General features: G+C 35.3%; 6 protein-coding genes and 1 long non-coding RNA gene across 8 annotated transcripts; 2 read left to right on the plus strand and 5 right to left on the minus strand.

Annotated features, from left to right (window-relative positions):
• The first annotated feature begins 228 nt into the window (after nucleotides 1–228).
• On the plus strand, nucleotides 229–3,132 carry LOC108054609 (uncharacterized). Of its 2 annotated transcripts, XR_011417640.1 has the most exons (6): nucleotides 229–861; nucleotides 1,124–1,314; nucleotides 1,379–2,178; nucleotides 2,249–2,330; nucleotides 2,604–2,710; nucleotides 2,771–3,132. It is a non-coding gene; the product is annotated as an uncharacterized lncRNA (long non-coding RNA). The 2 variants fall into 2 exon arrangements; XR_011417639.1 differs by having other exon boundaries at nucleotides 234–1,314.
• Nucleotides 3,133–4,054: 922 nt separating this feature from the next.
• LOC108068170 (uncharacterized) lies at nucleotides 4,055–4,491 on the minus strand. Its single transcript, XM_017157584.3, has one exon. It carries the CDS (start codon nucleotides 4,442–4,444, stop codon nucleotides 4,151–4,153), a length of 294 nt encoding a protein of 97 aa, XP_017013073.1. The 5' UTR covers nucleotides 4,445–4,491; the 3' UTR covers nucleotides 4,055–4,150.
• An 825-nt stretch (nucleotides 4,492–5,316) lies between these two features.
• On the minus strand, nucleotides 5,317–5,695 carry LOC108068173 (uncharacterized). The gene has a single exon (XM_017157587.3). The coding sequence runs from the start codon at nucleotides 5,627–5,629 to the stop codon at nucleotides 5,396–5,398; it is 234 nt and encodes a 77-aa protein (XP_017013076.1). The 5' UTR covers nucleotides 5,630–5,695; the 3' UTR covers nucleotides 5,317–5,395.
• A 2,235-nt stretch (nucleotides 5,696–7,930) lies between these two features.
• On the minus strand, nucleotides 7,931–8,656 carry LOC108068166 (uncharacterized). Its single transcript, XM_017157579.3, has one exon. It carries the CDS (start codon nucleotides 8,481–8,483, stop codon nucleotides 8,157–8,159), a length of 327 nt encoding a protein of 108 aa, XP_017013068.1. The 5' UTR covers nucleotides 8,484–8,656; the 3' UTR covers nucleotides 7,931–8,156.
• Nucleotides 8,657–9,367: 711 nt separating this feature from the next.
• Nucleotides 9,368–10,139, minus strand: LOC108068167 (uncharacterized). The gene has a single exon (XM_017157580.3). It carries the CDS (start codon nucleotides 10,071–10,073, stop codon nucleotides 9,765–9,767), a length of 309 nt encoding a protein of 102 aa, XP_017013069.1. The 5' UTR covers nucleotides 10,074–10,139; the 3' UTR covers nucleotides 9,368–9,764.
• A 477-nt stretch (nucleotides 10,140–10,616) lies between these two features.
• Nucleotides 10,617–11,062, minus strand: LOC108068172 (uncharacterized). The gene has a single exon (XM_017157586.3). It carries the CDS (start codon nucleotides 10,980–10,982, stop codon nucleotides 10,719–10,721), a length of 264 nt encoding a protein of 87 aa, XP_017013075.1. The 5' UTR covers nucleotides 10,983–11,062; the 3' UTR covers nucleotides 10,617–10,718.
• Nucleotides 11,063–19,160: 8,098 nt separating this feature from the next.
• LOC108068169 (ryncolin-1-like) lies at nucleotides 19,161–21,695 on the plus strand. Its single transcript, XM_044395136.2, has 4 exons — nucleotides 19,161–19,306; nucleotides 19,373–19,909; nucleotides 20,114–20,144; nucleotides 21,436–21,695. Exons 1-4 carry the CDS (start codon nucleotides 19,173–19,175, stop codon nucleotides 21,532–21,534), a joined length of 801 nt encoding a protein of 266 aa, XP_044251071.2. The 5' UTR covers nucleotides 19,161–19,172; the 3' UTR covers nucleotides 21,535–21,695.
• Nucleotides 21,696–23,603: the final 1,908 nt, after the last annotated feature.

Here is a 23,603-nt window from a genome sequence, read left to right on the forward strand (position 1 = left end):
GAAGTTGGTTTTTGTGTTCTTGAAATCCTGTTCCTTTTTGCAGGCGGCGGTGTAGGGATAGATAATTTCTGAGCGCTAAATGAGGGTGGGTTTCTGAGTAGCATCAATATCAGGCCATTTATGCGCTGTGTGATTTCTGTGGCACTACGATTATAATATTTTTAAACAAGAAAATCACCAACATATAATATTCAAAAATCCTATGATTTACACCAAAACCAAAAGACTTGTTCTCACATTTAGTTTTAATTTTTAGTAATTTTAAAAGTCGTAGAAAAAATATTAATAATTGTTAATCAAAAAAATTAAACTATATAACATTATTATCATAATGTCTATAATGATAATATTAATTTATTTTACTCAACATTTTTCAAATAATAATAAGGATGAATGTGGGATTCAACCAAATTATAGAGAAAAGCCACGGTAAGACGATTAAAATATTTGATCACATTTATCAAGGAATTACATTAAATTACAAAGAAAACTATTGTTGCTTTTTACATTTTTAAACATTTTCTGTGAAATAAAATAATTTGATCGTCAGATCGTGGCCTAAGCCATTTTTAAGTGTTGTTAAAATATAAAAATTCGTGTTGGTGGTATTGATAACACGAAAAATGCCTAACATACCAATAATATACGTAACCTTTAATGATTACGGTCCCTGAAAAGTATTTTTTAAACGAAATACTTATTTGGCGCCAAAGTGTGACCGGACTTTACAACGAAATTTATATCAAATCTGCATTTAGTATTATCAAGTATATGATGCAGGGTCACATCATTTTTAAATTTGTTGGAAAAAGTGAAAAAAAAGTGAAAATAGTTAATTTTAATCTAAAAAACAATAAAAAGGTGAGTGATAAAATGAATTTTGTCTTTTTATAACCTTTATTTCAGCGTTACAAAGGTTAGTATCACAGATATTTTCCCCATTAATAAATATACGCCTCCGGATGCTATCTTCAACACAAATTCTGCATTTCAGTGACACTTGAAATGTTTTTAATCTTTACCAGTGGTAAATGGTGTGAGGTGTTCATTAAATGGTTGTATAAATAGTACTTCAGTACTAACTTAGTTGTTTAACTTAATCAAAATATTACATTTATTTCAGCCAGGCCGACTGAGACTTCTTGGGACCAGAAGTGTTGCGCCTGCGCTTGTCATATTTTATTTTTTCTTCTCATAGTTTTTGATATAGATACCCGACATAAAACAACTGAACAGAGGGTAAATGATCGGCCATGGCAAACCAGGCATAATTTCTGGAGAGATCCTTTAATTTTGTGCGGAGACCTAATAATGGTAATTACTCTTATTATTATTCCTGGTCTTACATTCATATCTAAATTATGTTTGATATTTTCAGAAGACAGACAAGAAATGGATATCTAAGTACTGCATTCGGCCAAGCAAAACCCGGGAATGCTTCAGGCATTAAAAATTTGTAGTTCCAATGCTTCGATTGTAAATATTATTAATAAATACACAAACAAATATTACAAAAAACATGATTTTTATTGTGGAAAATCAGATACTGCAAAGCAGTGCAAAACCAAAACTGCGAGGGTCTGGAAAAACCAAAACTGGGAGGGTGTAGAAAAGCAGATATTGCAAGTGGAGGAAAACCATAACTGGGTACGTGTGGAAAATCTATAATGCGGGAAGTCGAAAAACCAGTGGATTTTGTCCTGCATTCTTCTGCCAGAGATCCAGATAGAAACCTCATTTCCCCCTTACTTTTTGTGTCACCCCCGTGTATTTTGAAACCAGAGATGGAAGAAATGTAAGGGGTGAATGAGGTTTAGTCCCTTCCGCTTCTATGGAGAAACCTCTTGAAAATATGTTATTTTCCAGAGGAATTTTCCCGGTGGGAGGTCAAAACAAGTGAATGTGTGTGTATATTAGGGCGGACCTTTTTCTATGAATTTTGATGCTGAGCGCATTTGACTTTAGAGAAGTCCACCCTTTTTCTTCTTCTTCGCTACTTTTCGTCCGTTGCAGTGCCAAGGGTGGGGGTAGAAAGAGTTGGATTGTCTAGACTTTGTCATAATTTTTCGGGCGCTTGGCAGTGAAAGACGTGTTTGTATGAAACCTTTTGTTTGTGAAAAAGTGAAAAATGTAAACGCTATTAAAGGACTTGGGAGGCGATTCTTTCTCAGTTTTCTGGTGAGTACATACATATATAATTGTGCAATTTGGATATTAATAACTAATTGAATTTACATATCTGTAACAGAGGAAAATGCAGCTGAAACTTAAAAAGATTTGACTGGAAGCAGCGGTCCAGATGTAGAGTTTTGGAAGTGTGGCAGAACAAAGTAAGAACATTAACAAGAGTATACATATATGTATGTGTATATGTAAATAATGCTTGAGGTAAAAAGATGATGCAACAGAATACACACATGTGTACAGATGTATATATTTATTAGAAATCTGTATTTATGCACCGGACAAACCGCATTCACAAGTGCATATGCCAAAATAACCCCCAAATTTCTATTGCGTCATTTCGTCAGGCTAAATGAAAATTCTGACTGTTAGTAGTGCATTTTTATATTAATTTCTAACAATTTTTTTTCTTGTTTTAGATTGAGAACGTCTTTGAGATCCAGCTTCCGCAAACCACTTTTCGCACTTTTTAAAAGCGAAAGTAAGGGAATAAAACTGCTAAAATCTTTGGAAAGCCACGCTGAAGGTATATGCTTTTTCTCTTTTTCTTTTCTCATTCAATAAATAGACTGTTTTTATTTAATAGAGATACAATCAACTTTAATTTGGCTTGCGATCCATTCAGTGTTGGTGCGACAGCACTGACAAAAAAGGACGGCGGGAGCAAGAACGCGAAGCACACCATTGCGGACCCGCGAAGCCGTTTCTTGGTTTGGAAGGCTACTGTTGGGGAACTGCAAACACATCAAAGGCATTGACGGAAAATTGCTAATCCGGAAAGCCGAAACTGCAACCATTCAGCTGCAACGTGGGAACAAGCCCTTTTTGACCTTGGTGAATTTCCAGTTTACCTATCAGAGGTTTATTTATAGAATGCCAACCTTATTGAAAAGTATTGATGTGTGCTTCAAAATATTTTTTGTTTTAAACCACGACATTTATCCAAAAAATGTTTTATGAAAATCATTTAGAGTCTGATAAGAAAGGTAAAGCTTTATCCGAACTCTTGAAGGATTATAAAACCTTAAAACTGTAACTATTTTAAAGAAATAATCTGTTCATTCCAAAAAAAAATATTATTTCTATGCATTCAATTAGAAGTAAAATTTGATTATCAGTACTCAGTAAACCTTAAAAGACCTAAAATTCCCTCCGGCGGAAGCACAAAACCTAAGGACCAAAAAATACATTAAGCCAAAACATTATTTTTAAGATCGATGTAATTCTTTTAGCAATAAGAATAAGTAGAAAAGTATGTAAATGTATATAATTAGAAATTGTACAACAACAAACAAAAATATAAAAAAAACACAAAAAATATAATGAAATCGTATTTTTATTTATGAAAAAAAGCCGGGAAATTTTGGGGAGCACTTTGCTTTTTTTAGGGCAATTCGCCTATAAATCCAGAAAAACGCCCTAAATTTATAAAAATCTGCCTTTAGTTTCAGGATATTTTTTCATATTTCTAGGGCAATTTGCCCTAAAATCCAGAAAAACACCCTAGATTTATGAAAATCTGCCTTTAGTTTAAAGGTATTTTTTCCGATTTCCAGGGCAATTCGCCTATAAGTCCAGAAAAATCGCCCTGGATTTAAAGGAAACTGCCTTTAGTGTAAGGGTCTCATTTCCTATTTTTAGGGCAATTAGCTTTGAAAATAGAAAAATCGCCCTAGATCTACGAAAAATCGCCCTAAATGTGTGACAAATTCACCCGTATTTTTAGGGCAATTTGCCCTAATTTTGTTGCCTAGTCGCCATTGACCCCCGTTTTAGGGCGATTTTCCTTGTTTTTAGGGCGATTTTACCGGAAAATTTCTATGAGTGTAGGCCAATTAAAACTAGGCAACATTTTTAAACTTCACTAGGATTTTCATAGATTTTGCAATGTTCTTTAGGGAATTTTATTCTGTTATTTTTTAGAAATATTTTTTATAAATTTAATAAAATATCAGAAAGTCCTGGCTTAGTTGGCGGCAACAGCTTGATCGTACTTTGGCGGCAGGGCGGACATGGTCTGCGGCTGCTGCTGAACCTGCCAGTGGGTCGCATTCTGGGCAGGCACCACTGTGGTGGTGGTTTGCACTGGCACACCCACCTGTCCAGCTGGGACGGACACCACAATATTATTTCGGGACATCATGCGACGGCATCGGCGGCAAGGACGACCCCAGGCCCAAGGATTGGTGTAGTACAGAAGTCCTCGGCGATGGTAGCACTCGCACTGGACGTTGATATTGACGTTATTAACGTTACTCATTTTTTCCCCGTTATTCAGTCTAAATTGGTCTTCTTTCTACCACTTTTTAGCGCTTACTGTCTAATTTTTCGCTGGTCTCTATTATATATATTTTATTTGTTCGGTGGTTCGACACTGAACACTGCGATAAGGAAATCCTCTCTGTTTTATCAGTACATTGATCGATCAACGTTTTTGGCACCCTTAGTGATTCAATTTTTCCAGGGCTGGTCGATTTTTTTGTTATATATATTACGGTTGGCTTAGGTCGCTGATTCATGGGGGTTCGCATAACTGGGGGTTGCCTTGGGATTAAGTGAAGTTCGTGAGTCACCCTGGTGAAATGTTTCAGGGAAACTTGAAAACCAAAGAAAGGTCTTAAGGGAGATCAGAATCATGACGAAGCTATTGAGATTGATGCACTTATCGTATCTTTAAGTTGATCCCTTGAGTTTGCTGATAAGATATCATGAAAGTTACAGAAGTCTTACTTGATGTTTTATATATATTGTGTAAGTTAAAACGTAATACTTTTTGTTTGCCCACATGCTGTATTTTAAGTTTATACTCGGCAAATATTTTGGAATGTTTTGGAAGATATAATTAAGCTATCAATCCAAAAATCATTTATTAAGAATATTAATGCCAGTTGGAAATGTGATTTTTAGATTTTTTTTTGAAATTGTTTTTATACATATTTTATACTTATGGTTATCTAATAAAAATATAAATATAATGTGTACTTAGAATCATTGTTTATATTTCGTATTTTTATATCCTTGCAAAGGGGAATTTTAGGAATATTCAAACAAATATAAAAAAAATCATTGTAACTTGTGACAGCTCCTAAAATTATTAAATATTCTTAAAATAAAGTATAAAACGAAGGAATGTAGTATTTTGCTTTATAAGTGATTTTTATTAGACTTTAGAAAATCGTTTTAGGTTATATTATCTTGGAATCGTGTTCATTTAGTAGTTGGAAACAGTGACTGGTACAAAAGTGGTCGTAGTGGTGGTTGCATTGATGGTGTTATTGGTGGCAGCTGGAACTCCCATCTGAGTGGGCACGACAATCACATTTCTGGACATCATTCGGCGGCATTGGCGGCAAGGACGACCCCAGGCCAAAGGATTGGCATAGTACAGGACTCCTCGACGATGGTAGCACTCGGCGCACTGGACGTTTATATTGACATCAGACATAGTTCCTTGATTTCTTGGATCTCCTTTCCTTAGCTTTTCCCGCTCGACTGCGTTTCAATTTGCCTTTTACCAGTTACTTATTCCGTTTATATACACCCAGTTCAATTACGATAAGAAAGGCAGGGGATTTTCTTATCGATACGTTGATGGATCAAATTCGTGGTTCTGCTGGTATGGTTAATTAAACAGTCTAAAGTCTTCTGAACTAGGGTGTCAAATTTATGACTCATAATAAATCATTTTAATATATTATACAATTATGACTCAAAATAAATCATTTTAATATATTATACAATTGTGAATAATCTAAATTAAGGGCTCAGGTTATATAGTAAATGCTTATCAAAAAATTAAAAATACCATTTTTGAAATTATATTAAATCTTCAATCAAATAAGTCTAACTAACACATTTTAAATGCAATCACAATCAATTTATTCGCATTAAGTATGTAGGCGCAATGGATTTAAATGCCCACTGATTTTACGATAATATTCCAATATCCAATTATGTATTTTTCCCATTACCATTAAAGGTAATATATTAATTTAATTATTATTGTATCAATCATATATTTTAAATGAAAAAGGTACTAAAGGTCTAAGTCTAAATAAGTGATAATAACCAAATGACTTTTTCTTAACTCAATGAATATTGTTAAAAATGTTTTCACAAAATTTTTTTATCTAAAAACTAAACAAAACTAGATTAAAGTCAAAATGTATATTATATAAGATGCAATTTATTATTTATAGTCATCCTTTTGAAGGTTGCAAAGATATAAATACATGTTATAACTTATAAGTCATGGGTATGTATAAATAAAAGTGTTAGGTTGCCTTTTTTAAGCCAGATCTCTTTATTTGCTTCTTATTCACAAAAGATTTTCCGCTGATTGGAATATTAATTATATAAATTTTTCATGAAAAATGTGCTCGATGATATTTGGAATACATTTATAAATAAAAATCTTGGTTTGCATTTTTAAATATGATCTCTTTATTCACAGAGGACCTTCCACAGATTGGAAGATTTAATTTATTTTTGTTAGTAGGATGATACAACAACCGGCACAACAGTGGTCCTTGCAGCGGGAACTCCGATTTGGGTGGGCAGTACGACCACATTTCTGGACATCATCCTGCGACAACGACGGCAAGGACGTCCCCGTAGAGCAGAGATCAATCCTCGACGATGGTGGCACTCGCACTGGAGATGGATATTAACATCAGACATGGTTCCTTGGTTTCTCGGATCGTCCTTCGTTGGCTGTTTAGCTAAAACTGCCTTTCAATTCTCCGTTTTACCCTTAATTTATACCATTTTGTATAGAATTAGTTTGATTGCGATAAGGATGTACTCTGATTTTGTTATCACTGCACGGGTCAAGTGGTCGTGATTCATTTATTCTGGTGCACGGTTAATTTGTTTGTTGTTGGGTGATTCACTGGAGTCTTCTTCTCAAAGGGGTTGCCCCAAATTAAGTAGTCATATTTAATATATTAAAAAAGTACTTAGAAACGTAATGCTGTTCGAGTAATAAATTACAATTATTATTAATAAGTCTTTGGACTACATTAAGAACTAAGAATCATTTATAGTTTTTTGCACTCATTTCTTTTTTAAACAATTTGTTCTTAAAAAAGAAAAAATAAATAAATAAAAACAAAAATGTTTTTTCCCAATAATAAATATCTCAAGAAAGCTAAAAACAAAGTGAAGCGTAAGCAAGTGTCATTTCCAAGTGTTCATTTTATTAAAGTTAAAAAATATTTATGTACCGACAAGCCTAGTTGTACACTAATTGATAAGCAGACTCTGCCCAAAGGGACATCAATCATTCCGGCCAAGTCAGATAGCAACCAAAGCCAAATTCGAAACAAAAAAATATATATACGAAAACAATCATGTGTACAGATAATAGAGAGAGAAGAGAGGGACGTTTTTGCCTTGACCATTGTTTATGGCATTCGCCAGCAGTTAAATTTTCATATTTCTACCATTAACATTGCGAATAAATGCAGGTACATATATGCGAATTTATTCACCATATGAAAATGTGTCACAGCAAGAAACGACATTGAAAACCAATCATGTATATTTCAATTAAAACAAAGTGCATTTAAGGTATTTAAGCAAACATTTCGAGCGGGTTTAAAATTACATAGGCCTCTCAAGAGGAGAAGATTAAGAGAAATTAAATCAGCATCTGATATGTATTTATTAAAATATAATAAACCGAATAATTATAAAGTATATATTTTGTTAGTTAAATATTTCATAAAATAAATAAAATGCCATCTTGAGAGCGTGAACAGTATTTTATTTAATTGTACCTACAAACATTTTTTGACTTCAAGGAATGACTTTTTAAGTGATGAATTCATCCTGGTAATTATTTTATATGTAAAATGTATTTGTTTTTATTTTCAAAAATATTAAGGATAAAATCTAATATTTATTCAGGGAATTTAAAGTAGTATTTTAAGCTGTTCACACTATTTAGCTGCTCCAAAAGAGGGCCTCTCCTACCACCTGGGCGGTGGAGGCTGCTGGACGATGATGACCTCCTCCCTGGGCGGCGGACGGCGACCGCCGATGTTGAACTCGATGAAGGGGCGGCTAGGTGGCACCACATCGACCTCGATAATGGGGCGTGGCGGTGGGGGCTGGTAGACGGCAGCTGGGGTGATGACCTCCACCATGGGTGGCGGTGGGGGATAGCGACCACCGCCCAATCCGATCTCGATCACAGGACGCGGGATCCTCGGCGGCACAATGTCCACCTCCACAATGGGCCTTCCACCATGATGATGATGGTGGTGATGGCGTCGTTCCTCCTCGTAGTAGGGCATTATTTCTATCCAAATATTATCCTCTGAACTGTAGTGGTGCTGCCTTGGGCTGTTTTGTCGAACTGAATCTACTTCTTCACCTGCTTAACTATTTAAGGCCATTTTTATCGCTAATTGGGGGGAATTTTTTTCTAATTTCGTTATGTACCTTCCTTCCCAAACAGTAGCTTAGTTTACTATCTTGTCAGGTGGCATTAATGTCTTCCACGATAAAAATAAATATATTGATAAACATAAACTGATAAAAACAAAATTCCAATGAGTAGTCAAATTGACTTTGTTTTTTCGTCTGAATTTCATTAGGGAGTTCAAGGTTTCTATGATTCATTTTTTTTTGAAGGGGAAGGACACAAATTTGAAATTGGTGAAATGATGATTCATACAAAATTATTACTGTGCAATTTTAAAATTATTTTATATACAAAATATAAAGTAATATTGCATAAAAAGAAGATAACTCAACAAACTTTTAAAAGCGCAGGGCGGCAACACTACTATTATTTTGACCGCAGCTGTATACTTTTATGATGTATTACTATGTTTTCTAAAACTTGTTTCTCCCTTAAAAAAAATCCTAACATTTTTCTAAGTATGGGGCTTAAAAGATAAAGAGTGTATCTTTGAAAAACCTTTAACATCGAATCAAACCTTGAATCCGTTTGCCTCTGAGAGCTCCGGAAAGTCGGCCAATTTCAGCATTTTTCGAACTTTGAGGTCCTTTTGCTAAGAATCCTTCCGTCGGGGAACTTTTTGGAAAATGCAGTTAAACTTGGGAATTCGTAACGAATCCAGAAATATAGCATCCATCGAGGTAAATTTTTGATGCCGCACAGTGTAATTCTACGATTTTCCTGAAATTTGTTTTTTCATTAAACAAAATGTACTTTTCAGTTTAAAGGCAAGAGATTATATTTATTTCATTTTAATAAATTGCATTTTAATAGATACAATAGTTTGAAATATTTCCAATAGATAATAGAAAATTACAATATTTTGATAATAAATTCCGTCACCTTTTCTCAGCCAAATTCCTTGGATTTTATTTATAACTTTTTACCGTATTGGCATGTATTGTCTTTCATATCAATGGAACCACTATCTGTATTATTGCACCACTTTTTGTTGTCATTTCAAAAACTTAAGATTAAGACAAAGAGATATTTGTGTTGTTTTCTTGTTATCTAGCGCTCGGTTACACTTTATCGATAAAATATATTTTATTTGTTAGTGAACTTGTAGTGAATTTGGAACATATTATAGTTTTTTAAAGATGTCTATCTTTTACCACTGCTGATAGGGTTGATTGTTGTATGGGTAGGGTTGCTGCGGATACTGCTGGTACTGATACTCGTACTGCTGCTGGGGATAGTTGGGATATCCATAGGCCTGCTGCTGCTGTACTATCACCTGGGTCCCGGGCATGTAGGTGGCTGCTGGGGTGCTGGTCATGTAGACAACCTCGGTGGGCCGAGGCGGAGGCGGCGGCGGATAATAGCCGCCACCCCAACCGGGAACCACATCAATCTCGATATTTGGACGACCATGGTGATGGCGAGCAGGATAGCCGCATGGATCCTCATAGTACCGCATAGTTGATTAGCCGGTCTATCGAACCAACCTCACCACCCAGCAACGCGTTGAACACTGGAAACACCAACCAAACTGGAACACGGAACATTTTTGGGGGGGCTCCATCAATCAGGGTTTTGTGGGGAATTATATTCCAGTGGTTAGAGGCCGAGATAAGGTGACTTAGTCATCCGACATGGTCTGATAACAGCGAAACGGACAGTTGTGCATTTACAGGCGATCGGCTTTTGCTTTTCGCCTCACAGTTTTGTTTACTATATTAACTGATTCCGACTTATCGATGGTTAAGTTCTTATCTCTCAGATAGGAAAAATGTGCGGAAAAGCTGGAAAATGCTAATAGAGAAAGTGCTATAGCACCATTATAAAATACAAATGAAACAGGTGTTATAAATTAAATAAAATTAGTTTTTATATAACATCTCTTTTGCATTTATTTTATCAACAGAGGGTGATAAACAAAAATCTAAAACAATATATTTTAAGGTATAAGGACTCCTCAAAAAGTTATAGATATAAATGGAAATGAAAGAAAGAAAAATAATAATTTTTATATTATTTCTATATATTTTATTTAGGACATATAGTTTTTCAGTAAGGCTAACTAAAATAAATTCATCATAATTTGACAGATCAAAGTTCCTTCTCAATATTGTGGATTGTGGTAGTGGCTGCTTCCGGATGGCGGTGGTGGTGGCGGTTGATACTGGTAGTAGGGTGGTGGAGGAGCCTGTTGCACCACCACAACTGGCTGGGGTGGTGGGGGTGGCTGCTGCTGCTGAACCACCACAACTTGAGGTGGTGGGCGGTGATGACGACGTGGCCATGGTGGTGCGATCTGGACCTTAATCACGGGCCCACGGCGATGTGGTGGTGGCCCTCCGCAGTGATCGTGGGGTGGTGGTGGCATGGTGGTTCTATATTCCTCTAGCTTGTACGTCCAACTATGTCGACTTATCGCTGGTAACTGAACTGAACTGCATGACTAGCTCGTGGGACAGACTAAGTAATCAAACACTTAAATATCAGCCCTCATAAAAAAGCTCCACAAAAACTACTCATACGCAGTGGGTACTATTGTTTACTTTAACCACGGAAAGTATCGATACGTATCGATAGAAATAACAAAAATATAATTTATTTTATCAAGCTTTTAAAAAATTCGAAAACCTTAGTCACCAGGCGTTTTTTTACGTTTTCTTTAATGACTCATTGTCTATCAGGCTACCCGAGATTTACCTTTTTATCTACAATTTTTAAGACTTTGCTAATGTGTAAGTATATTTGGGGGATTTTTTTTTTACTTACTAAGAATTGTGAAAATGTTAATAGGAGCTCTTTAAACAAAATTATTACAAAATTCAAGAAAAATTTCACAAGCTTTAAATTTTTTTAATATTTTATATTTATTATTATTAATAAAGTATGATTATTTAATTTTTTCTAGTAATAAAATTTGAAGCAATTAAAATTATTATTATATCACACACAAAAAACCCGATAATAAACCGAAGTGCAAATATTTGCGCTTGGTTAAATTCTATAATTCCTAAACTCTAATCAACACAAACTTAATCTTGAGAAAATATTGTCCAGCCAGTTAATTCTCTCAAATATTTATCCAATTTTCAGCCCCCAGTAAAAATTTACAATATTTCTTTGCATATTTTCATTTGGCTTGTAAATATTTTGCAAACATTTGCACGTCTATTACGCAAAGTTTGCAGACACGATTTTCGCCTCGAGGGGCAATACGTGGGCAAATATGAAATGCATTGCAAAGGCAAAAACAGGATAATTTCAGCAGGTCAATCAAAACGTCTCTCGAGTCTTTTTGAATCTCAATCGCTTGAGCAAACAAGTGCAGAATTTTTCGATTTCATAACAAAGACTGTGGGTCTTCTTTTCTTGTTAATTGAGTGGTTCGTGCTGCAATTTGCAGTCTGGTTTCGTTTGTCACTCTGATCAAAGTTCAGGGGTTGACAGGGGGTTAATCACGGGGTTGGAGGTTAAGGGTTAAGAGTTTGTGGGCCTAAAAAGTTAAACATGCACAAAGTGGCAAACGAGTTTCGGGCAAAGTTTTCTACTGCCGCAAAAGAAGGAAATGAGTGCCGCATAACTCGCAACATATCGACTGAATTTTGTGGGTGGGGGGTTTCTCGAGCGGGGCGTGGCAGGCCGCTTGACAGCGCGTATCCAATGTAATGATGCCGCTTCTTTAAGCTATTATACTCTTTCGAATGGATATTAAGACAATAAATAGGTATTTATTTCTTTCTAATTTCCACATAAATTGTTGCATACTTTTAAGCACCTTTATAATTCATATTTTTAGTTATATTTTATTTTAATTTTAAACCAATTAAATTATTAAATTATTTGCATTTCTAGTAATATATAATTAAAAACTTGGCTTTAAAAAATTTAAAGCACTTGTATTATTTTAAATTTTATACAATTTCTTTAAGAGTATTATATGCCTCGTTATACTATCTTAAATTTCTCCCATGTATTTTTTAACTGTTCGCTGGCTGCTCCTTATGCATATTTTAGGAAATGAATTGCAAGCGAGTCCTGCGTCCTGGCAAGATAAAATGTCTCCGTCTCCGAGTCAAGAATCAGAATCAGAAAATTGCGGTTTGGAATCGGGAGCTGAATCTGAAGCTGAAACTGAGGCAGCGCCTTCGAATCGATAACTGTCAAAAAATAAGCCGGCAAGCAACATGCAAGACAGGCAGAAGCGCAGAGTGGGAGTGGCTAAAGGGGGTGCTGGGAATAATGTGGTTCTGGTGGTTTTTAGCGGTGGCGGCGGCGTCGCACAATTTAAATATTTATGGCGCTGCGCTTGGTGCACAAGAAACGGAACCAGGCACACGGCATAGCCAAAAAACCGTAACCGTAAACCTAACCGAGAAACCAGGAACAGCAGCTATACGAAATTCCACAACCCGTGAAAGTACAGTGAAAGAAAATGATAAATAAACTACTTTGGAAATTTTTATGATTTGAAAGAAACTATTTTTATAAATTGATAGGTATAAAAAATTATTAAAATAAGTTATTATTTAAAACCTTTTAAACTAGACTACGTATATCACGTAAAATGTGTCCTAAATAATGCAGTTAAAAAAGAACATTATCTTATTGTTGCATACTTTTTGACAAAGTTTTATTAAAATCCAGACATTTATGTGTGTAAATTGACTTTAATGAAACGCAAAATCGCCACCAACTTTTTGTTCATATATTTAGCCCAAAATAAAAAAAAACATTTTTTTCCATATTTTCTTTCAGTGCACCAGCACCTCCTTTACGAGGCATCTTCAGCGGCGGCGTCAGAAAACGCATTTCCTGCTCATGTCATGACATGCAAGCGCGGCTGGGAAAACGCGTAACGTAACAAGAGTTGGCGGGAAAATCGGGGAAGTTGGAAAATCGGGGGGCGGTGCAGAAATGGGTTACCCAAAAGGAATCATTGCTTTTGTCGACGTGTCATGGCAATACTCGTATCTGGAAAGTGTTTTTGGAGAACCCCCTTCTCTGGCAACATTTTCGAGAACATTTTATTGAGCTACAGTTTTCAGACATTGGCTCTGAGTTTATGATTGATAGAGTTGTAAAACTGAAGTCGAGAAGGTAAGGGGGTCTTGGCAGCTTTCAGTGAAGTCATGTAGTATAATATATTTAGGGCTAAAGTTCACAAAGTGCATTAGAAATTACTCTATAATAACGCCATTTTTTTACAATTTACAAAGGCAACAAGTCAATTTCTTTGTTTAAACTAAAAAAAAGTTGTTATTTAATAATACATAATTAAAAAGAGTTTTTATTATAAATGTACTTTATTGAATATTTGTAAAATTTGATTTCCAGAAGATAACAATAATATTTTAATTTATTTAAGAATATAAATTTTTTTAAAGAAAATTAAAATCTTGTAAATTATATTAAAAACAAAGTAAATTTGCCTATACATCTTTTCAAATTTCTCTTCAAACTTTACAGTTTAAGAAGAACTGATGCTTGCATTCTTGTCAACTTTTAATTGAAATCTGCTGGCAGTTTTACAGCCTTTGGAGTGCACCACCCACCACCACTCCCACCCAAGGCCATTAAGGAACTTGTTAATTTGCATTTTCCATTTCCATTTGCATGAAATTTGTTTCTGTTCGTCGGGCGCAAAAATTAACCGAAAGAAACAAGAATTAAGAGAGTGAAAAGTTGTGCCTTTAATGAGCTGCCTGCGGTTTGAAAATCCCCTTAAAACCACCCCTAAAAAAAATACCACATATATATTCACATTTCTCTTGGCCCCTTTGACACCCTAGACAATTTCCGGCTTTCACTATCTGGTGCCACTTTATAATTGCTTTTTCCTTATTGTCGCAACAAATATTGTCCCAAAATATTGGTTAAACATTTCCGAGGGGGAACGGGAGACACCCATAAAAATCGGAAGGATAAAATCATGAGCACAAAATGTTTGGCAAATATTTTGTGTGACTTTGTTGCGTAACACAAAGTGACCAACTCTGGGCCACGCCCCCACTTGGGGTTTCCCTCGACTACGCCCACCGATTTTTGGCCAGCCAGCCAAGTGGAAAAAGCATCGTCTGTCCACTCGAGTGTGCAATTAGGTGAAAATAAGTGGTTCAACAAACGCCTCCGAGTATGCAATCATTTAAATTTCACTTCATTTGTCCTTTTCATGATTTGCCCCTGTTTTGATGGACTTCTAACACTGAAAAAAAATTGGGGGTTGTATGTGTAATTCTTGTATTTTTAATACAATGTGAACTTGACAGTATATCGTTTTAAATATGTTATTTTCAAGTTTTAAACCTTAATGTCTAATTATCAAATAACATTTGTATCAGAAGTGCATACAAAATTTTAAGCTCGAAAATTTTAAAAGCGTACAACATTTCGTAGTTGCAAATGTTGCCAATTAAGTCATTTTTTATTTATTTTCGGACTTTTCAAGAGATACAAAATACATAGACAACAAACAGTAAAATTTTATGGCCAACCTCATTTGTTTATCATTAAAAGGAAAAAAGTGGTGCGTGTGCGTAAGCGATTTTTTTTTTATTATAATACTTGATAGTTGTATAAGATTAATTATTGTAACAAAAATGGAACTTAGGAAAAAAAACTAAATTATCTAAAACATACGATTAATTTATTAATAATAATATTTTTTATTTTTAGTTATTTTTTGTATTTGTCGTTTTAAGCATTTAATATATTATTTAAATATTTAAATAAATATATATAAGGGAATTCTTAAAAAAAAAATTGTATTAAAAAACGGCGAAAACTAGATTTTAAATAACAGATATTTTGACAGATTTTAAGATTACTTGTCCTTTTCAAACTTAAGTGTCCAATTGGCAATTATAACGAATTGTTTCAGAGCACGGAAAAGGCTACATATGCCACTTGTATAGGTCAACACAATCTTGTTCGGACGGATAGAAGTTTGTTAGATCCCAGAGCAGAAATGGTGCTCGCTCCTCGGTGGCCACTGATATATATTCGCCCTTTTGATCCCGGTTGTAAATACCCAACCAAAATTCGGCAGCCGTATCCCTCAGTTTAGGTTTAAGGGCATACAGATCTTCGAGATCTTGAAAGACTGCTAGATATCCTCCTTTCTGTCGACATGCGATAGCAGCATCAGTCCAATTTTTCTGGTCCTTTGAGATATGAAAATATCTTTTTCCAATTTTCTTAAATCCTGAAGGGATATCATCATCATTATTTGATTGTGTTTTGTTTTGTAGACCCAGTGTTCCATTTAGTGTTATTGCCAGCAAATCAGTTTCTTCCTTTTCTTTTTGCATTTCTTGGATTTCTTTTTTAAAATTACTAACATTTAACTGTGTGTCATTTAGCAGAACAGATTGATTTTTCATTTCTTGAGTTACTTCCTGAACTATCCGAATTTCATTTTTAATATTTTTCAGCTTTTCCAGAATTTCTTCTTGTTTAGTCTCAGTGTCTTTTAGTAGAACCGATTGATTAAGCATTTCTTGACTTATATTGGCAATATCGTCGATTAATGGATTAAGTGCGGCAAGACAGAAGGCTGAGCACTGACTGGCGGCATCAGTTAATAAACAATTTTCGCTTTTTTGAGTTACTTCCTTATATATCCGATTTTCACTTTCAATTTTGTTCAGCTTTGCCAGAATTTCCTCTATTTTAGTCTCCATAAACGTGAGTTTTAAATTTAAATTTCTATCTTGATCGTGTAACTGATCACGGTAACTGGAGATATTATCTTGGGACTTTACTATTCCATGCAGAAAGGCAAGGAAAATATAATATATTTCGAGTTTCAACATTTTGCGAACCAAGAACTGCGAAAGGCAAATGTTGCCGATGAACTGATTTTTCAATTATTCGCCTACTTTCGAAGAGCCCCTCAAGAATGTTTGCTTATATAGTCTTCGAATTATAAGTATCTAAGAATTAGAAAAACCTAAAAATTTGCTCAATATTTATCATGTGCTAAAAAAATTTAGTTCACACGCCTAAAGAGCTCTATATTGTTTACTTTGAACGTATAAAATCTATATAAATTAGTTTTGTTTATTTCGAATAAATAAATATAGTGTGTATTTCAAATTAAAATAATCAAGAATTTTTTTTAATTCTGTAAGAGATTGAGTATGTTTAAAACGCATTTTCAATGATTTTAAATATTTACCAAAATATTTAAAATATATTTAATAATAAACAAATTCATTACATTTTTGTTAGCAATGGAAGATTTAAATTTCTATATGTTTTTTTTTCGCAAAGACTGAACAATTCACAACTTGACCCTTTTTTCCCCAGTGTACATATTTTCCGGGCCCATTTCTCCCCTTGTGAAATTACAGCCGCCAGACGAAATTATTTTGATTTATATGCAGGCAAGCACCTGCTCATTCAAGTTCCGTGTTTTCCTTTTATTTTCCTTTTTTTTTTTGCTGCCCAGATATTTTCCCTCCCCGGGATTTGTCTAAACTAAACGCTTTGATTTGCGAAACTCCCCGCCACGGAGGAACTGCCATTCGTTTCCCGGATGTCAACAAAATGGGGAATTTGAAATGCAAATTTAATTTGAGACAAGACGCGCGACTGAAGGCCTCCTCAAGACCAGTGGTTCCTCGCTTTAATTGCCCCAATGAAAAGGACGAAGGTCCTGCTAGGGCGAAAATCGGAAAATGTGTAGTGGCGGTGGTGGGAAAATAGAGGAAAATTCTGAGGAGCTGACAGCTAAGCGCCTGCTTTGCCTGTTAATTTTGCGCCAAATCAGCAACAACTTTGATTTCGATTTTATGCCATGTGCATAAAATTTTTGCGCTGACTCAAAAAGTTCGCACAAGTAAGTAGTATGTGTGTGGGTGGGTTGGTTGGTTTGGCGGAGAAAATGCTGGGGAACATTCGAAGGAATATGGCAGTGGGGAAAATCAAAACCCTAGCTGAGTGTTTGGCCTGATTGAAATGTTGGCAACTATTGCGCCAAGTACTCACAAGTTTATTGGCAAATTGATGAAGTGTGTTCGCCTTTGCATGCGCATGAGTTTTCCACAGCCTGCAAAACAATTTTCCATTTTCATTGCATGCCGCTTGCAATTTGGCGGCGCTGATATGCAAATTAAGTTGTTGCACTAAACGACGTGCCGGGAAACAGGGAAAACCATGGGCGGTGGCAAGTAGGGGTCTTTGGGGGTTTGGCCCTCTCCTGTTTTGGCTCATTTGTATTACAATTCGTCACTGAAAATTTCCCCATGTGTGTGTGTGTCTGGGGAAAAGTTTGCCTGGTTATGAGCAGCAATGCCTCTTCTAACAGTTTTTTGTAAACGAGATGGGCGTTTAAAGTTATTTAAAATTATATTTTAATATATATTAAAAAGCCACATTGAAATTAAATATGCATTTACTAACTTATACAAAAATTTTAATATTTTGCTGTAATATTTGGCTCTTACAGTTTTTGTAAACGAAATGGCAGTTTAAAGTTATTAAAAACTATATTTGTGTAAATAACAATTAAAAAAACAAACTTAATGTACTCGAAAAATCGTTTAAATTATAATTAAAAATGATTAATAAAGGTTTTTTTAAATTTATTTTTAGAAAGTGCATATATATATTGATAATACTTTTTTATTATTTTCCAAAGAAGAATATCTTTTGTTTATAAAATTTTCCAAAAAACCGTTCACAAGTGGGAACCTAAAAATATTTAAAATTATATTTTTTGTACATAATTATAAAAATTAGGCATAGACAGAAAATCTTTGCTCTATTATTTTCATGAGAACCTGATTTGATTTCTTTGAAACAGTCGATAACAAAGGCATATTTTTCGACATCTTTAAATCTACTTCACCACTTGCTTTTTGGGTTACTCTTCAAGTTTAAGGGGGCCTCCACTACACTATCTGCAGCTCAAGTTGCCACAATCAAGGACCCATTTACATTTCCCGACCACACTCTCAATCGCCACTCAAATCTCAATCGAAACACCTCAAGCAACCTCCTCGCATTTGGATGATTTGTTGCCGACACAAGGGTGTTTCGATATATGTTCGTACATGTGTGTACTTATACGTTATAACGCTATTCGTGGCTAGATTTATGGGCAAATCGAGGAAGGGAACTGGATACTCATATGCATTTCATTCCTGCATAAATTCGAAATAATCTCGAAAAGCAAAACTGAAATAGCAAAGAGCGAACAGCACGAAAAACTCACTTCATTAGCTCAATAATTTGACGATAAATTATGCGGAAACTGAAAAACATAAAACCCGAAAATCCGAAATGACAAGAAAACAACTAAAACAACAGAGCCAAGAAACATTTCAAACGGCAAAAAGCTGAATAGTATTTAATAGCAAGTCGAGTGCCTCGACTATTAGATACCCCTTAACTGTATATTTGTACTGCGAAGAAAATTTTGAAGTAGTACTGCATTGATAAAGCCTATCGTATATTTTCTATAATGAGTATGCGATAAGAAATGAAACGTTTGCGATTACTATATAACGGGACGTAGTTCTTAGTATTTCTTCAGTCAAAATAGAGGTCAAGCGAAAACATGTGGATTTCCGGAATATTCTTCTGTCTGTTGGTTTATAATTCTTCAGCCAGTCAAAACGAAAGAAATGTTTGCACTCTCCTATCCGTTTGTGACAATATTGCTGACTTAAAATCTGAGATGGAAACTGTGCGGTAAATTTTTAAGGTCATTAAAATAATACCCAGATTTAACGATCTATACTTGAAATAAAATGGCAGTGAAATTTTGGTGGAGCAGCAGAAAAATTACCCAGAAAGCTGTGCTGATTCCACGAAGGGTAATCTGCTGATCCGCTTGCCCGAGTACAGTGAATTCCCCTTCGAGGTGTCCTGCGATCAGCATAACTACGGCGGAGGTTGGACTGTATTAATGCGACGAGCCGATGGAAGCGAGGATTTTTACCGCGATTGGAAGGACTACAAGTATGGATTTGGTCAGTTAAAGAATGAGTTCTTCCTGGGACTGGAGCTATTTCATGCGCTGACCTATTCGGAGCCCCAGGAACTGATGGTTGTCCTGGAGGACTACGAAGGAAACAAACGCTACCAGCATTATGATAACTTTAGAATCGGACCAGAGCGTAATAACTACACCCTGGAATCGGTGGGAACTTCTTCTGGAGACGCAGGAGACTCATTTGTATATCATATCGGCATGCAGTTTAGTACTAAGGATCGCAAGAACGACATCGATTCAACAAGGGATTGTGCAGTTGTATTTAAAGGCGCTTGGTGGTACTATCGTTGCCATTTAAGGTAATTATTCCTTCTAAGGCCTAGTACTCACTACAATCAAAAAGGCAACGAAACGAAATATTCTATACAGAAATGACAGGCGAAAAATTTCGTGATCAAAATTTTGTATGGAGATTTTCATTTCGTAGGCTATTTGATTGAAGTGAGTACTAGGCATAAAGTTAGATTTTATATATACTAGTCTTAATATTTTTAATTTCTCAGTGGTTTGACCGGTGTTTATGGCGATAGTTCTTACACTCATAAAAATAATTTTCTACATTTTAGAAAATCGCCCTAAAAAATTTTTCGCCTTTGAACTGAGAAAAATTTTCTATTTTCACGACAAATTTGCCATAAATTTAAGGCAGGTGACCATAAAAAAATATTTTTAGGGTTAATTTTTCTATTTTTCTAATATTTAGGGCGATTTTTTTCGATTTGCTTCGTTTTGACCTTTTCTAAATCCAACGGCGAATTGCCCTAATTTTTTTTCTAAAATTTTTCTAAATACAAGGGCGATTCGCCTTAAAAATCACTCCAAAAGTGTGAAATTCGGTAGCCCAGCGGTCTAATCACTTGCGCTTTCAACTTTGCTATATGAGGACTAAGGTCGTGGGGTTGTGGGTTCGAACCCTGTGTGATTCAACTTGATTTTTATGTTTTTTTTTTTTTTTGTAAACATTAAAATACTGAGGACATTTTTTCGTCCGAATTTTAAATTAAAGTAGTCTTTGAACCTTAAAAACGTATGGGAGTTCTGAGTTAAAAGCATACTTTGTGTTTGCGGGCAAGAAAACGGGACTAATTGTCACAGTCGTCAGGAAAAAAATATACGGTTTAGTTGCCTTTAGTCATATTATAACGTAGACCTCAAGAAAATAAGATGTGTGCAGAGTTTGTTCGTCGTCTTGCGCGATGGGTCTGTAGTGCAGCGGTAGGACGCTAGACTCTAAACCGAGAGGTCGTGGGTTCGATTCTCGCAACGACCAAAAAAAGTAAGTTGTTTTTTCTCCTCATATTTATTTCCCTAATTCGTTAACAAACATGATTTTTCAGTTCTAACGGCTGTGTTGTATAGATCGGGCCCCCCCTCTCAACGCAGCTCCCATATAAGCTACACACCAATACAATAATATGAAACGGTGTCCTCCGCCGGTGTTGTTTAATTAAAGCAGTCCCAGTTCCCAGAATATAGACGATTAAAAAAAAACATGCTTCCCAAATTCAGTTAAGCATGCTCAAACACGATTTTTTTTAATTTGTCTAATTTTTTAGGGCATTTGCCTATAAAAACAGAAAATTCGCCCTTAATTTTAGAAAAATACACCTTAAAATTAGGGCAAATCACCCTAAAAACAGGAAAATATTTCTTATTTCAAGAAAAATCACCCTAAATTAAACCAAATTTCCATCGGGATTTTTTAGAAAATTTTTCTAAATACACGGGCGAATCGCCAGCGGATACGATTTATGGGCGATTTTCTAAATCCACGGGCGAAAAGTCAGTTTTTTAGGGCGATTTAGGGTAAAAATTTCTATGAGTGTATGGACAGGGAGTACTTTGGTCAACATCGCATGGGTTTTATTACTCACTCAAAGGTGCCGTAATGATGATAAGGCCAAAGTCGTATTCTTCTAAATAAACTTATTTCATCATCAGGTATAGTGTTTATCCATGTTACATCGATTGCACAAAGATATATTTTCCCTGAAGATACTAAAATAAATAATAATATAAGCCTAGCTGCTAAAAATCGGAATATACCCTTAAATTCCCGAATAAACCACATATAACAAAGTTTCATTCGGCGCAGATTAATCTCAAAAATGTTGAAAAGGAAATACTCATGTTCCTGATGGTGGTTTCATCGCTAGCGGCATCGAAAAAGGGGGTAGAAAGTGGACGGGCCATCATGTCGTATGCGTAATATTGTTTTGCCCCGAACAACCGAAACGCCAAACACACAAATCACGAATACCGAATCGAAATTCGCCATCTACAAATCGAAAATCACAATTTGGCAATTGCCAAAATCGAAATGCATAACGAAATTATCAAGGGATGGGCGCCAAAAGGGTTGGTAGGGGAGGGGGGTGGCGGGTTTGACCTTGTCAAATGTCAAATTATATGCTGAACGACGCTTAGCGGAAACGGAAATTCACATTATGAGCTTTTGGATGCGAAAATTTTAGTTAAACGCAGCCCATCGAAAATTTTGATGTTTCATTTATCAGCGAGTGAGACAGAAACATCCGTGCAACGGGAAAAGGGGGAGCGGTAGAAAGAGTCGGGACGAGGGTAACAAAAAGAGAGGACAGGACAATTGGCCTGGCTGATTGGGTCGTTGGGTCACTGCGTATGGCTGCAATTTTAATTAAAATTTATTGATTTACAGTTGAATAAATGCCCATTGCAACTGCATCGTGTGTTCGTGCAGGGGATCTATAAATGGTGATGTCCCTTCAGCGAAAGGAAACCCCCTTAAAGGTGTGTCACCTGAAATGTTACTTAGCTCAAAAAACGTATGAGAAATCAACAATAGTAGTATTCTTTTATTTAAAAAATATAAAATATTTATATTTTCAACCTTTAAAAAATGGAATTTATAAATTTAACTTTCTTAGAGACATTTTTAATATTAATTATTTTTAATACATTTAATACATTTTTTAAAACATTTTCAAAGAAATTAATTCAAAAGATATATATTTTAATTCTAGGTTTCCCAACCAATCGATTAATCCTTAATTTCTTCTCCATTTCCAGAGAATTTTCACCTTTGACATCCCTCTCTCACTTTAGTGATCCATTTGCTTTGTTTTTTATTTCTGGTTTTAATAATACATTTTCCCCTTTTAATTAAAGTTTTAGTTGTTCACCGAATTTTTCTCGAGAAAGTTTCGCACAAAAACAAACAGCAGCACACGACAAAATGCAGTTGGCTGAGGATTTGGCTAAGGATTTGGCTGCAGATTTGGTGGCTGGCAGTTTGTTGCATTTGTTGTCTCTATCTCTATACTGGCAAAAAATCTTGTATTAATAATATCAAGAAAATAATATTATTAATATTAATCCTTATTTTATTTATTTTCTTATTTTATTTAACATTTAAATATAACCATGTTAATTTATTGATATAAAATACAATTTATTAACCTACCTATAGTATCTGGTCTAAATAGTATAAATAAATATATAAAATCGTCTGATTATGTTTTCTTTTTCTGTGCATTTCTACGTGCCGTGTGCCACGTCATTAACAGGTGAAAGTTTTCGCCATGGCACACATCATTTCGTAGCCGAGAGAGAGTTTTTAGGCAAAACAAGCCGAAGAGTAAACTCTGTGAACACAATTACAATTGCGGTTCATTTGACAGTTTCCATTTAGTTTTTGCCAGTTCTGCCAGCCTGCAGATGGCAGGAAACTGAGGAAAGCGGGGAAAGCGAGTAAAATCAGGAAAGGCCGGAGGAAAAATCCGAGCAGCAGGAAAAACATCAGCAGACGGGGGCTGTTGCATAATTAACGGCAACAAAGTGTTAAGGAGTGCATCAAGCAAATGTTAACTGCCTAACAACGGGTGGGAAAAGGGGGCACAGGGGCCGCACAAGGGTTAAGAAGCGGGCTAAACTTGCGGCTGTAAATCAGCCCGAGAGAACAAAAGGCATGTTTGTTAAGGCATTTTCCTTTTTCCATGCTGCATTTTCACAATG

The sequence above is a fragment of the Drosophila takahashii genome, chromosome 2L, assembly GCF_030179915.1.
Source record: "Drosophila takahashii strain IR98-3 E-12201 chromosome 2L, DtakHiC1v2, whole genome shotgun sequence".
NCBI lineage: Eukaryota > Metazoa > Arthropoda > Insecta > Diptera > Drosophilidae > Drosophila > Drosophila takahashii.

Bases quoted from the DNA above. Each gene is read 5' to 3' on its own strand.
- LOC108068170 (XM_017157584.3), bottom strand. From the start codon at position 4,444: ATGAGTAACGTTAATAACGTCAATATCAACGTCCAGTGCGAGTGCTAC.
- LOC108068173 (XM_017157587.3), bottom strand. From the start codon at position 5,629: ATGTCTGATGTCAATATAAACGTCCAGTGCGCCGAGTGCTACCATCGT.
- LOC108068166 (XM_017157579.3), bottom strand. From the start codon at position 8,483: ATGCCCTACTACGAGGAGGAACGACGCCATCACCACCATCATCATCAT.
- LOC108068167 (XM_017157580.3), bottom strand. From the start codon at position 10,073: ATGCGGTACTATGAGGATCCATGCGGCTATCCTGCTCGCCATCACCAT.
- LOC108068172 (XM_017157586.3), bottom strand. From the start codon at position 10,982: ATGCCACCACCACCCCACGATCACTGCGGAGGGCCACCACCACATCGC.
- LOC108068169 (XM_044395136.2), top strand. From the start codon at position 19,173: ATGTGGATTTCCGGAATATTCTTCTGTCTGTTGGTTTATAATTCTTCA. The intron at 19,910-20,113 runs GTAATTATTCCT...TTAATTTCTCAG, and splicing joins TACTATCGTTGCCATTTAAG to TGGTTTGACCGGTGTTTATG. The intron at 20,145-21,435 runs TACACTCATAAA...TTTCTATGAGTG, and splicing joins GTGTTTATGGCGATAGTTCT to TATGGACAGGGAGTACTTTG.